General features: G+C 42.7%; 1 protein-coding gene across 1 annotated transcript in view; it reads left to right on the top strand.

The window, feature by feature from the left end:
• The window catches only part of rngtt (RNA guanylyltransferase and 5'-phosphatase), a 142,215-nt gene that overhangs the window by 12,548 nt on the left and 114,339 nt on the right, over nucleotides 1-15,328 (top strand). The window contains exon 9 of the mRNA XM_024377821.2: nucleotides 924-1,025. Within this exon, the coding sequence (XP_024233589.1) occupies nucleotides 924-1,025 (102 nt within the window). The remainder of the gene's footprint in view (nucleotides 1-923; nucleotides 1,026-15,328) is intronic.

The following is a 15,328-nucleotide window of genomic DNA, read 5'->3' as shown; positions in this document are numbered from 1 at the left end:
CTCACTTAACCCGGAAGGCAGCCGCCCCCAATGTGTCGGAGGAAACACTGTACACCTGGCGACCGTGTCAGCTTGCACTGCGCCCGGGCCGCCACAGGAGTCGCTAGAGTGCGATGGACAAGGATATCCCTGCCAACCAAACCCTCCCATAACCCGGACGATGCTGGGCCAATTGTGCGCCGCCCCATGTCTCCTGGTCGGCTGCAACAGACCCTGGACACAAACCGATTTGTGCATATTTTGTGACGTTTTTGTTCGTTTTGGTCTTCAGCAAGGGTTTTTTTCGGGCAGTTTGTGCACTCGCCATTTTTTCTTGTGGCATGCCGAAGGGTGGTAGCTGAAGTCTATGGCCCTTCGTTGGTGATTGGTCAACAGTAAGGATTCTTCAATTAAGTGTTTGTCATTCAATGAGAGACTCGTTTTCATTCAATTGAGAATTACTGAACCAAAATTGTAAAATTGTGCGGCTAAGTCCGCGGAACAAAATAACTCAAGAAATCAAATATATTTTTTATAATCTTAGATGAATTTGGACTTTTTTGATGAAGTGTACACTGGCTATGGTGTCTCGAGGGCGAGACTACTATTGCCCCTTTTTGTCTCGTTTTTCAAGATAAGGTCTTAAGGGAGTATGTAAGGCACAGACATTCAATTCGCCAAGCTGAATTCTGCTAGGAGCAAACCGAACCTAGTATGCAGACGCCTTAAGCGGTACATGGGTAGGAAATGACTGTTCTGCCGTAGGTGTCTTTTTTCTTTACTAGCGATATGGAGGAATTGTGGTGTTTCAGCTCTACAGCATCATGTCTCATATAAGAGAGGAGTTTCATGTAAGAGTTTTATAAAGCCGTCTGAATTTCCAATCGCTGATGTTCTCACCAGGGCATTGTTGATAAAAAGGGTATTCTGTGTGTGTGTTCTAGGTCCGGGTTTCCAGGTGCTCAGCCCGTGTCCATGGACAGGCGGAACCTTCGCTTTCTGGAACAGAATCCCTACAAGGTCAGCTGGAAGGCCGACGGCACACGGTGAGTCCCTCGTCTTTCGGTGTCCTCTCTCCTCCTATATGACCACAAAGGGCTCACAACAGGTTGGTTAACACACTTGTAGAATTCCTATCCAACTGTGCTTCACTGGAGGACTTGAATATGAATCAATTTGTGCAGTGGATTTGGCTATTTAGCTGTTTTCTCTCCTCTCCCTGGTATTTAGCTTCTAGTCCTCACTGACAATATGCAGGAATATTATAGTGTGCAGCACATGCCTTTTTATATGGCAGTATCTGACTGGGCACTCGGCACTGATCCCCCGGCTTCATTTATCATTCATTTTCCTGGCCTTTTAGTCAGGGCTGTGAGCTGAATACTAACATTGTTCCCGTACACTGCAAACATGGATTTTAATCGTCTTCGATTAGCCCAGCGCACTTGAGTGGCAGCGCTACTCGGTTTGTGTGGAGGTTGGCTTTAATTGCAGATTGGCTGGACAGAGGAAGCCACAGGAGTACCCAGGGGCTGTGGTTGTCTCCCACAAATCTCCTTCCCACTGGAATAAGACTCCCAACAGACTAACACATATCATCTTTCCAATCACTTTTCAGTGTGAATTGTTTTGCCTTCCCATACCCTGGAGGCCATCGTCCTGTCCAGGGGCTGTACTTGTTTTTAGTATTCTGGCGGCCTGTGCTGAAACACTTCCTCTCTTGATACGCTGGTGAATATTTCATGAAGCAATGCAGTCAATTTGAGAAATTTGACATATCAGTGCTTTCATTTCCTGAGGGAGTGAGGTGAGTGGTCAGTGGAGACCTGGCACCCATCCAAGAAGGAACTACCATGTCCAACCAGCTCTCTTCAACTACCAACCCTTGGTCAATGTCACTGATGGGGGTCCTTGGCGCTCTGGGTCTTTTCGAAGAAAGGCCCCAGACGCTCGTACTTATATAAGTGAGAAGAATCAGGCCTACCTCAATCATTTAGGGGCAATTCCCTTCGTCGGTACAAAGGCTGATGGCAGGCCGTGCTTAGAGCAGATTTAGGTTTTCCAGAGCCGAGATGGGTTTCCCATCTAAAACTCCTGATTGTGTCCCAAATGGCACACTATTCCCTACATAGTGTGCTACTTTTGACCAGGGCCCATAGGGCAAGTGAATTATATAGGGAATAGGGTGCCATTTGGGACGCAGGCCCCATGTGCTGTTCAGATAAATGAGAGTAACTTGTTTTCTCCTGAGAGCCCAGCCAGGCCTTTTTATTCAATTTGCAACGGCTCGCCTGTGGTGGAACCACTGCCTTCCCGCCCACTGCCTTCCCGCCCACTGCCTGCTTGCCTTTCAGCTTTCCTCCAACCACTTCTTACAATGTTCCTTCATCTTATTGCCACTTTAATGCATCTCCAATCGCTTATTGTACAGGAGATGAAACAAGCTCACTCTATGGCTTTTTGCTTATTTGTTTCCCCTGGCCTGCATTCCAAAGTACATTATGAATGAGCCCTTGTGGGTTGGAAGCCATGGTAAATGTTCAAATTGTTGCTCTGTAGTTTTTGTTGTTGTAATATCAATTGGGATTGAGTCGTGCCAGTTCATTCATGCATGACTGAGTAGCGTCATCATGAACAGGTCCCAGTCGTTGTTTAAATGCCCAGTTGGAAGGGAAGCAAAGATAATGGAAGTGAAAGTAGTGGGAAGTCATTGAATAAATGCAAGTCTGTCAGAAACTGACGTTGATCTGTCCTTTGCTAGAGCAAATTGAGCCCTTCACACCAGATAAAGATGTCTTATCATACAATGCACAGTACTGCTCCATCAGTATACCAATAACAGGGCTTAGAGATATCGAAGCAATGATACTTCCTGAGATTTGCCTTCGGGGATTGCTTTCTTGCTGATGCAGCTGTCTACCTTTTGAGTTTACTTAACCTTTTAACATGCTGTCTGGTATCTATCCAGGTTACAGCTCAATGCTAGAAGCACTCTGAGACTACATACTCCCCATCCCTCAGAGCGTCTCATCACTCAGCAAGAGACCTCTTACCTTAGGTGTATTCATTAGTCGGAAATCTGTTGCTAAACCGTTTGCTGTAGGAAGTAAATGGAATGAAACTGGGAGGGACCTACCTGAATTTTTTTCCAATAAACTCTTGTCTTTGTTGCAAAAAAAAATCTGTTTGAAGTAAACGGATGTAATCAGACTAATGAATACACCCCTTGACATCTCTTACAGAAGGTCTGGGCAACCCTGGTCCTGGAGTACCGCAGGCACTTCATATTTTTGATTTAACCGACCTGGAAGACCAGGTGTGTTGAATTAAGGCAATCACTTAACTGATCAATTGACCAGGTGTGGTGCCCACGTTGGAACATAATAATCCTGTAGTACCTGTGGTACTCCAAGACCAGTTTTGCCTACCCCTGTCTAACAGTAACTGTCCAGTGAAGATATGGGTACAGTACCAGTCAAAAGTTTGGACACCTACTCATTCAAGGATTTTTCTTTATTTGTACTGTTTTTTATTTATTTTTATAATAGTGAAGACATCTAAACTATGAAATAACACACATGGAATCATGTAGTCACCAAAAAGGTGTGGAATGTCTTTACTACTTAATGTGTTTGAGCCAATCAGTTCTTGTGACAAGGTAGGGGGGTAAACAGAAGATATCCCTATTTGGTAAAAGACCAAGTCCATATTATGGCAAGACCAGCTCAAATAAGCAAAGAGAAACGACAGTCCATCATTACTTTAAGACATGAAGGTCAGTCAATCTGGAAAATGTCAAGAACTTTGAAAGTTTATTCAAGTGCATTCTCAAAAACCATCAAGTGCTATGATGAAACTGGCTCTCATGAGGACCGCCACAGGAAAGGAAGACCCAAAGTTACCTCTGGTGCAGAGGATAAGTTCATTAGAGTTACCAGCCTCAGAAATTACAGCCCGAATCAATACTTCACAGAGTTCAAATAATAGACACCTCGACGTCAACTGTTCAGAGGAGACTGCGTGACTAAGACCTTCATGGTCAAATTGCTGCAAAGAAATCACAACTAAAGACACCAATAAGAATAGACTTGCTTGGGCCAAGAAACACAAGCAATGTGTAGACCGGTGGAAATCTGTCCTTTTGATCTGATGTGCCCAAATTTGAGATTTTTGGTTCGAACCGCTGTGTCTTTGTGAGACGCAGAGTAGGTGAACGGATGAACTCTGCATGTGTGGTTCCCACCTTGAAGCATGGAAGAGGAGGTGTGGGTGGTGCTTTGCTGGTGACGCTGTCAGTGATTTTATTTAGAATTCAAGGCACACTTAACCAGCATGGCTTCCACAGCATTCTGTAGCGACACGCCATCCCATCTAGTTTGCCCTTAGTTTTTCAACAGGAAAATGACCCAACACACCTTCAGGCTGTGTAAGGGTTATTTGACCAAGAAGGAGAGTGATGGAGTGCTGCATCACATGACCAATTGAGATGGTTTGGGATGAGTCGGACCGCCGAGTGAAGGAAAAGCAGCCAACAAGTGCTCCGCATACGTGGGAACTCCTTCGACTGTTGGAAATGCATTCCAGGTGAAGCTGGTTGAGAGAATGCCAAGAGTGTGCAAAGCTGTCATCATGGTAAAGTGTGGCTATTTGAAGAGTCTCAAATCTAAAATATATTTTGATTTGTTTAACACTTTCTTTTGGTTACTACATGATTCCATATGTGTTATTTCATAGTTTTGATGTTTTCTCTATTCTACAATGTTGAAAATATAAAAAATAAAGAAGAAGCCTTGAATAATTAGGTCAACGTGTGTGTGTGTGTGTGTGGGGGGGGGGCTCATACCCAAAATATGTTGTTGATCCATCCTTTACTTGTAGGTGTAGAAAAAGCATTCATTTTAAGAAAACATTCAGTAAAACCCCACCTCAAACTTGATTTGGAAACAAAACTTTTGCTTTAAACATTGTCATCCAGTAGCTTTTTCCTTTTTCTCCCCCAAATTCTCTGGTGGGGAGAAGGAGACTAGGAAGGTCTCAGGATTGCACACTGCACAAGCTGGTTAGAAATCCACAGCCGGTGTTAGTTGTATATGCTTTTGTCCGTTTTGCTATCTCGCAAGTCACTTCCATTTCAAATGATGTGGTTTGTAGGAGACTGCTGGCTGTTTAGAAGCAGTTATCAAGCTAACGTTAGTTGGCATGTTAATGTTACCTATCGTGGCTAGCCAACAAGAATAAAGATCCTCCACACAACAACCGTCTCTCCTTTCCTTCTATTTTTAATCCTATGGTTTGTAGCTAAAAGTTGGATATCAACAGGAAACCTAGTTAGCTGTTGTTGACTGATCAAGGAAGCACCAGTTAGTTAGTTAGTTAGCTAGCTTAGCTGCTAGGGGCACACATTATTTGCAAACACAGTATTTGTTATGTTGAGTGAGTCTGCCAGATCAGAGGCATTTAGGGATGACTACGTGTGAAATTGATAGGTGCGTGAATTGGACCATATTGCTGTCCTGCCTGAGCATTTGAAATGTAACAAGTACTTTTGGGTGTAAGGTGAAAATGTATGGGAGTGAAAATTACATGTAGTGGAGTAAAGTTGTCAAATATAAATAGTAAAGTATAGATACTACTTAAATATTTTTACTTAGTTACTTTACACCACTAGTTTTGATGTATCTTTTGTTGCAATTACTGTTTTTGCGGGGGCAGGTCTCCAGATATTTTTTCACAAATGCATTTAAAAAAAAATGTTCTTCACAGTAGACAAACAGACTTACAAAAAAAATAAGACGGCCAAACCCGTTCCTAAAAGTTCCACCGACATGGTCTGCCACATGGCAAAAGTAATAACTGTGTGCACTGCATACCATTTCAGGATTTTGCTCAAGAAATTGAATCGAACAGATTTGCTTATAATAGGCCCTGAAGCCTTCTGAAGTCTTCTGAAATATACGGCTCTGTGTAATAGAGAGCTTAAATAATTCCAAATCGAAAGGAGGAGTGAATCATTTTATGGGGCATTCAAAGGAGCTGAACTCTGTACCTGTGCAGTTTTGGGGGGAATGGCATAGGGGTGAACACCCCAGTAACCCAATCGGAGCTCATCATTAGCAACTCGGAAGAGTCTCACCGCAAGCTGCTTGGCCAATATCAAAAGTAGAACCCTGCTGCAAAAAAGCTCAACTTCCGCACAGAAAAACTCACCTGGTGACGTCCGACACAGCGTCTTCTTAAGTTTACGTTCCCTCTAGCAGCCACCGGCCTTCCTCCTTTTTGTTTTGACAGCTTTTAGAGACGAGAATACATCAGTTAGATTATGCTCCGCTGCCTCAGCTAAACTGACATTTTAATGGCTTAGTGGGTTTTTCTTACTTTTTTTTTCTTCCTATTTTCCTCCAGTGTGCTAAGCTGACAACAGTAATGCCTTAGTCATTGTTCCTTTAGGCCTACATCTTATTCTTCTATTTCTATCCAGGTAGTGTGGAAGGTTCACACTGAGTTGAATGTTGGACATTGGTTTGGGATGCGTGCAGAGCATATGGGATTATTCAGCAAGTTTTTTTGTGTTTTTTTTTGCGTGGATATTTGCATGATTAGCTGTCTCTTCTTTGGCGGCGGTAGAGCTCAGGTAATGAGTACCTCTGCTCTTGTCACTGGAGGATGGTTGACATTTTAAGGTCTCACGATGATGAAATGAAATTGCGCCTATTTTGTCAATCGGGAACATTTTTGTTCCGACAGATCGTGTCCGGATATCTTCTATTGTCTGTGGGGATGAAAAATGGGGCCCATTTGGAAGCCCACTAAGTGGTCATGGGCAATTTCACAACATTTTCAGGGCCATTCATATAGCTAGAAGTTGTAAAAGCTCCATTTGTAGCAAGGTCTTTTTTTTCGAAATGTGAGAGGTTGTTGTCAGATAAGGGGAATATTTATTTCAGAGATATGCTTTGCTGGTTTTCCTGTGTTTTTGTTTGCAATTTTTCTTTCACCTCACACAGTTTAATATAATAATATATGCTATTTAGCAGACACTTTTATCCAAAACTACTTATGGTAATGCTTACATTTTCACATTGGTGACCCCATAACCTTGTTTGAAGCCCCAACCTCCATTAACTGAGCCACAGGACCACCAGTTTGATGTGTTTCCCTGTTTAGCAAATAACAAGTTCAATATGTGAATTGTGTGTCTGTCAGGTGCGATAAACACGCAGGTGCTGAATAAAGAGCATTGATGATATTGATACACCCCCCTCCTCCTTGGGCCTGGTTAAACGTCCTCTCGAATTAATGATGGTGATGTTTAGCTACATAAAGCCTGAAAAGCAGCACCTATCTGATCGCCTCCTCTCTCAGGATGCTTCCCAGATGACGTCCTATTCTCGATATAGTGCACTTCTTTTGACCAGAGCCCAATGGGCCATGGTCAAAATAGTGCACGATAAAGGGAAAAGGGTGTCATTTGGGACAGAAGATGCACCCTGGGTCAATTGCTTGTGTGGCGGCGTTGGAGGCGTTCGCTGAGCTGCATATGCTCCCGTGCTATGATGATGAGATTAGTTTTTAATCTCCACCACCTTCGGCCGTAATTAATCACCAGAACTGTTTTATAATAATTAATAAGTGTTCACATTACTGAAATATGAGCCCTCAATGCCAGAAGCAGTTAGAGCTGTGAAATTATTGCCACATGTTGGCGATACTATTTAATTGGAATTTCAAGGATGCTCACGCATATTTCTTCAGGAAGGAAATTTACTGATTGATTGCCAAGGTGCAGTTTGATCTTAATTTATCTTCCCCAGGCCCCTCACGGATTATGCAATGAATTCCTGACTCTTATCTCAGTCGTTACATATCCCGCATGCCGCCTGGCAGGGCACATTTTAACTGCTGTATTGGAAATGTGTCTCTGGACTCAAGCTGGTCCTGCAAGATTGGTCAGCAGGAGTGACGGACCACTGAGGGGGGTCTGAGTAGTTTGGGACGTAGTGGTCTTGGGGGAGGGGGGGGCTCTCCTGGCTGTCAGCGATGGTTTGATCCTTGTCCTGATCCAAGGTTTGGAGAAGAGGGAGAGTGACACTAATCAATGTGGTCCCTGGGTCTCCATTATCTCAGCCCAACAGTGGACAAGAGCTTAACTCCTCTTTTCTCCTTCCTCGCACCCCTTTCTCTACCCTAGCTGCAGTTTTCTCAAAATGAGCAATCAATGGGGCTGATGGTGTTTAATAAAAAAAGAAAGAACTGATGGTGTAAGGCGTTGGGTTAGATTGTATCTCTAGGCTTGCTATTGACAGAGACTTAGACACTGGTTATTTATCTAATGTTGGCAGTTATTATGCTATGCCTCTCACTAACTTTTTATTGTGTTGATCTGCCAGATTTTCAATATTCAGATGTAGGATCTTAATTTGAAAGTTGTAGCTAGAATCCTTAATAGAAACAATAACAAAGTGGTTACCCCACCTCCCAGTTTTGGCCCCCCCCCCAAAAAAATGTTGTTTCGACCAAGAGTCATCTTTTAAATGTGTATTTTTCCATATATAGACACATCCCATGTGTTTTAATCAAATCAACTATATTCACTGAGCTTGTCTGATGCTTTTAAGAGAACCGTTTGATTTAAATAATTAAGACACTCACACACAAGCAACTAGAGAGAGTCCGACCGCAATTGATTTGATTGTGCCGGGGCTGGCTCAGACTAGCTATGACCAGCACCAGTTCACTCTCTCCTCCCTGCTGCACAGAACATCAACAGTGTTATTGCACTGTCTGTGTTGCTTAAGCTGCAACTTACTTAGACATTTCGGACTAAAAAATTGTTACCGAAATCCTTCATTTGTTTAGGAAAAACATTCCCTCAACATCGCATGCATGTGACCAATAGGGCCTGACCTATGGCACATCATAATCGCATCAATAAATTGGTTATAACAAACTCTGAACACCGTAACACTTGTGACAGCAAAATGGATGCAGAGGATGTGACAAATGAACTTGGTTGCACAGGAAGTGAAGGGGAAGTCAGATTTGTGGGATACATTTGACTAGTTGTGGGAAATACCGGAGATCAAGAAAAGGAAGGTAAGGAGCAAGCACTGTTCCAAACAGGTGCTGTTAGATTACAATATCATTTTCCTGACCCTTTGGAACAATTTGAACAACACTAAATAAATGATAAAGCGTATCAGAGAGTTTTGTAAAGCCTTTATTACAGCAAAGACCAAAAACGATCACTTTCATTCGTGAATGCAATTTCTGAAATGGAACCGTTTAGGCCTATTGTTTACGTAAAAAAAAATTAATGGTCGCTTTGTCATTTTATTGACATGAATGACTCCTATGCTGTGATGACATGAACAAATCAATTGTTGATTGATACAGTAGCATCATATATATATATAGTGTACAGTACATTCGGAAAGTATGCAGACCCCTTGACGTGTTCGGCATTTACATCCTTATTCTAAAATCTAAGTTTTTTTTTTTTTTTTTTTTTTTTTTTTTTTTTTCCCCCCCTCATCAATCTACACACAAAGTAAAAACAGGTCATTAGAATTTTTTGCAAATGTATTAAAAATTCAACTTTGACATTTACATAAGTATTCAGACCCTTTGGCAGCGATTACAGCCTCAAGTCTTCTTGGCTATGACGCTACAAGCTTGGCACTGCTGTATTTGGGGAGTTTCTCCCATTCTTCTCTGCAGATCCCCTCAAGCTAAGTCAGGTTGGATGGGGAGCATCGCTGCACAGGTATTTTCAGGTCCCTTCAGAGATGTTTGATCTTGTTCAAGTCCGGGCCCTGGCTGGGCCACTCAGGGACATTGAGAGACTTGTCCCGAAGCCACTCCTGCGTTGTCTTGACTGGGCTTTGGGTTGTTGTCCTGTTGGAAGGTGAACCTTTGCTCCAGTCCCGGCCGTTGAAAAACAGCCCCACAGCATGATGCTGCCACCACCATGCTTCACCGTAGGGATGGTACCAGGTTTCCTCCAGACGTGACTTTAGCATTCAGGCCAAAGAATTCAATATTGGTTTCATCAGACCAGAGAATCTTGTTTCTTATGGTCCTAAGAGTCCTTTCGGTGCCTTTTTGGCAAACTCCAAGCGAGCTGTCCTGTGCCTTTTTGATGAGGAGTGGCCACCACCATAAAGGCCTGATTTGGTGTAGTGCTGCAGAGATGGTTGTCCTTCTGGAAGGTTCTCCCATCTCCACAGATGAGCTCTGGAGCTCTGTCAGAGTGCTTGATCCTATACATCTAAGCTAGTTATCGTCATCTTTCAGAGCCTTTCTACACTCGTCCACCACTGTAGGTATTAGTAGGACCCTATAAAATTTGTGCTGCAGAAGGAATCCCGACATTAAAACGTAATTCAACAACATTCAGATGTATTGAATTTATAATCTTGTAATTTGGCCAAGATTATCATTAGACATTAATCAAATGCAGCAGTGATTTAGGTATTCTGTAAACCTTCTGAAGAGGCAACGGCACAGGAAATGCTCGTCTGTGCATTCGCTTTTGTCTTCTGCTGTGTAGCAGTCATCGACGATGCCAATGGCAAATATCTTCTGGTCGCTGGAAAAGCTTTCCCAAAAACCTTCTAAATGAAGTGTGAACTACAGTAGAAAGTAGTCTGCCTACCTGGCTGAATGATATCAATCCAGTGGTGATTTGTTTAATAAATCTCTGCAATAACTTGCGCTACAAAAACACTGCTAGCCAAGTCTCTTGCTGGTGCACTCTTGAATTAAAGGATATCTGCACAAAAAAATTACTTTTCACAGACCTCAAAAGTGGTCTCCTGATGTAGTTTAAAGGGTAGGTAGCATAAATGTAACCACATTTAACATATGGATTTGAATTAGAATACGCATCAAATGTACCAAGAGTTGATATTTGCATTGGGCTGGCCCAAGCTTATGGTTTGCGCAACATTGCAATCTATGCTTAAGACCTATGCCTGGCTGTGGCTGTGTAAGAGGAGCACCTGTATTTCTCACAGAATAGCAGCTGTAAATAGCAGCTATGCCTTGTCTGACAGTAGACTCTGCTGCTCACCTATTGATGTTGCAAAGCTGCTTGGTCTGATCTGAGGATCACCGGGGGGGCTGCTGTCGCTCAGGCCTCAGCCGAAACAATGGCCGTTTGCGCATCATTAGGATCAAAGCGCTGGAGAAATAGACAAGGGGGAAAAACTGCCTTTTATAACCTCACTGGAGGACTGGGGCTGCAGGTGGAGAGGGATTTCTGCCAGTATGGATAATAGGTAATTTTGAATTGTTGTAGGGCCTACATTTTGGGGATCCATGATAGTTTGGCACCGGGTATACAGTGTCATGATGGGCTGAAAGAGGGAGTGAGAGAGAGTGGTGGTGGGGGGTGGCTTATCCTTGACTGATGAGAAAGGGCCCTTCAGAGAGTGACAGCAGAGACATGGCTAACTGGCCAATTAGATGGCAGGTGGACGACTTTGGCCCTGCAATAAATGTTTTTTTCCCTCTGTGCGTGTCATCTGCCCACTTCCAAAATATAGCTACACTCAATCTTTTGTTGTTTTTCCAAGAAAATCGGCCCAATTCAGAGAAAATATAGGGGTGGTGTCTTTTTAAAATTGTACTTGTGTAAGAGAGATTGTCTCGACTCCTCAAACTTCATGTTTTCTGAAGCCATTGTATGCAAGGCCAGGCAGAGCTGCATTTAAAATCAGTCATTTTCAGTTCACCATAGGGTTCTTTGTCACCTCCCTGACCAAGGCCCTAACTCCCCCAATTGCTCAGTTTGGCTGGGCGGCCAGCTCTAGGAAGAGTCTTGGTGGTTCCAAACTTTTCCATTCAAGAATAATCAATGGCCACTGTGTTCTTGAGGACCCTCAATGCTGCAGAAATGTTATGGTACCCTTCCCCAGATCTGTTCCTTGACACAATCCTGTCTCAGAGCTCTACGGACAATTCCTTTGACCTCATGGCTTTGTTTTTGCTCTGACACGCACTGTCAACTGTGGGACCTTATATAGACAGGTGTGTGCCTTTCCAAATCATGTCCAATCAATTGAATTTACCACAGCTGGACTCCCAAGTTGTAAATGCATCTCAGGGATGATAAATGGGAACAGGATGCACCTGAGCTCAATTTCGAGTCTCATAGCAAAGGGTCTGAATACTTATGTAAATAAGGTATTTTGAATACATTTGCAAAAATGTGTAACCTGTTTTCGCTTTGTTATTATGGGGTATTGTGTGTAGATTGAGGATGCACCTGTACACACTGCCCTATCCCATCTGGACAACAGTAATACAGTTGAAGATGGAAGTTTACGTACACCTTAGCCAAGTACATTTAAAGTCAGTTTTTCACAATTCCTGACATTTAATCCTAACAATTCCCTGACTTAGGTCAGTTAGGAGCACCACTTTATTTTAAGAATGTGAAATGGCAGAATAATAATAGCGCTTTTATTTCTTTCGTCACGTTCCCTGTGGGTCAGAAGTTTAAATACACTCAATTAGTATTTGGTAGCATTGCCTTTAAATTGTATAACTTGGGTAAAATCTTTCAGGTAGCCTTCCACAAGCTTCCCACAATAGGTTGGGTGAATTTTGGCCCATTCCTCCTGACCGAGCTGGTGTAACTGAGTCAGGTTTGTAGGCCTCCTTGCTCGCACATGCTTTTTCAGTTCCTCCCACAAATTTTCTATAGGATTGAGGTCAGGGCTTTGTGATGGCCACTCCAATACCTTGACTTTATTGTCCTTCAGCCATTTTGCAATAACTTTGGAAGTATGCTTGGCGTCATTGTCCATTTGGAAGACCCATTTGCGACCAAGCTTTAACTTCCTGACTGATGTCTTGATGTTTCTTCAAAATATCCACTTAATTTTCCTCCCTCATGAAGCCATCTATTTTGTGAAGTTCACCAGTCCCTCCTGCAGCAAAGCACCCACAAAACATGATGCTGCCACCCCCATGCCTCACGGTTGGGATGGTGTTCTTCGGCTTGCAAGCCTCCCCCTTTTTCCTCCAAACATAACGATGGTCATTATGGCCAAACAGTTCTATTTTTGTTTCATCAGACCAGAGGACATTGTCCCCATGTGCTGTTGCAAACCGTAGTCTGGCTTTTTTATGACTCTTTTTGAGCAGTAACTTCTTCCTTGCTGAGCGACCTTTCAGGTTATGTCGATATAGGACTCATTTTACTGTGGATATAACCACGGCTGTGGATATACCCACGGCTCCAACTCAGTCAAGTTTGCAGATGACACAACAGTTGTATTCCTGATTACCAACAATGATGAGCACCTACAGGGAGGAGGTGAAGGCCCTGGTGGAGTGGTACCAGGAAAATAACCTCTCCCTCAACGTCAACAAAACGATGGAGATACTTGTTAGATACTACTGCACTGTTGGAGCTAGGAACACAAGCATTTCGCTACACTCGCAATAACATCAGCTAAATATGTCTGTGACAAATAAAATTTGATTTGAAATGGCATAATTTTCCCCAAAAGTAGTGCACTATTTAGGAAGTAAGGCCATTTACGATACAGCCCTATAGACCTGGGTCATTCTCACTGCCCAGTATTGATCCCCTCCAGTGGAGTAGAGATGTGGAGGACTATTACAGCTCCACTTTCCACGGCACACCTGGAACCATTTCAATGTAATGATTAGAATGAGATTATATGTCTGGCCCCGAAAGTGTTCTAAAAGCACTCCGTTTACCTAGATGGGTTGTTCGCATTTGTAAATTATGTGTGAAAGAGAAGCCTACATCCCAACCAAGGCTGAAGGCCTTGGGGTAATCATGTGCGCCCGGGCCTAAAATTAACTTTTTGGTCCACCAACCACTGTGGCAGGTTTAGTAGATATTTTTTATTTTTTTAAATAGACCAGACACTCAGATTATATCAGTCAAAATCCACCCCAAACAAATGGATGACCGTGCTTTATATTGTTTCTAAAACAAGAAAGGTATTAGAAAGAATTAATGTGAATTATTGATCCATTTCATTTTGTGACCCGAGTAAAAAGCTGCCCCTCTAAAGGCGAGAGGTGTGTGTGTGTGTGTGAGAGATTTTGGATCTGACTACTTACTAGTAGACAGTCATCACTAGTTACCACAGCCACAAAGTCAAGTAGCCTAGTGGTCAGAGTGTTGAACTAGTAACTGAAAGGTCGCAAGATCGAATCCCCGAGCTGACACGGTAAAATTAAGTCGTTCTGCCCTATGAACAAGGCAGTTAACCCACTGTTCCTAGGCTGTCACTGAAAATAAGAATTTGTTCTAAACAGACTTGCCTAGTTAAATAAAGGTTTTAAAAAATTAACCCATTCTATTTCTAAAATGTATCATCTTAAAATTTTATTTTATACCTAACCTTATCCACACTGCTAACATTATGCTTAACCCTAACCTTAAGACATCATGATTTTTTTACGATATAGACCATTTTGACTTTGGCTGTGCTCTCTAGTGGAAACCAAGTAGACGCCGTCTCTTCAGCTCCTGAGTGGCGCAGCGGTCTAAGGCACTGCATCTCAATTAGAGGTCGACCGAACATGATTTTTCAACGCCAATACCGATTATTGGAAGATCATTATTACTTGTAATAATGACAATTACACCAATACTGAATGAACACTTATTTTAACTTAATATATCAATACAAATCTATCTAGCTTTAAATAAATAATGAAACATGTTCAATTTGGTTTAAATAATGCAAAAGCAAAGTGTTGGCACATATTGCACTTTTACTTCTCCATGTAAAAAAAGCTAACGTTTGAGTTCCTTGCTCAGAACATTGAGAACATATGAAAGTTGGTGGTTCCTTTTAACATGAGACTTCAATATTCCAAGGTAAGAGGTTTTAGGTTGTAGTTAATATAGTATTTATAGGACTATTTCTCTCTATACCATTTGTATTTCATATACCTTTTTACTATTGGGTATTGCCAGTGTAACAGTATAGCTTCCATCCCTCTCCTCTCCTCGCCCCTACCTGGGCTTGAACCAGGAACACATCGACAACAGCCACACTCGAAGCAGCGTTACCCATCGCTCCACAAAAGCCGCGTCCCTTGCAGAGCAAGGGGAATAACTACTCCAAGTCTCAGAGCGAGTAATGTTTGAAACGCTATTAGCGCACACCCAGCTAACTAGCTAGCCATTTCACATCAGTTACACCAGCCATTAGGCTGATAGGCTCGAAGTCATAAACAGCGCTGTGCTTGCGAAGAGCTGCTGGCAAACGCACAAAAGTGCTGTTCGAATGAATGCTTACGAGCCTGCTGCTGCCTACCACCGCTCAGTCAGACTGCTCTATCAAATCATAGA

Source organism: Oncorhynchus tshawytscha, linkage group LG18, assembly GCF_018296145.1.
Source record: "Oncorhynchus tshawytscha isolate Ot180627B linkage group LG18, Otsh_v2.0, whole genome shotgun sequence".
Lineage (NCBI taxonomy): Eukaryota > Metazoa > Chordata > Actinopteri > Salmoniformes > Salmonidae > Oncorhynchus > Oncorhynchus tshawytscha.
This window is presented reverse-complemented; position numbering and strand designations above follow the sequence as displayed.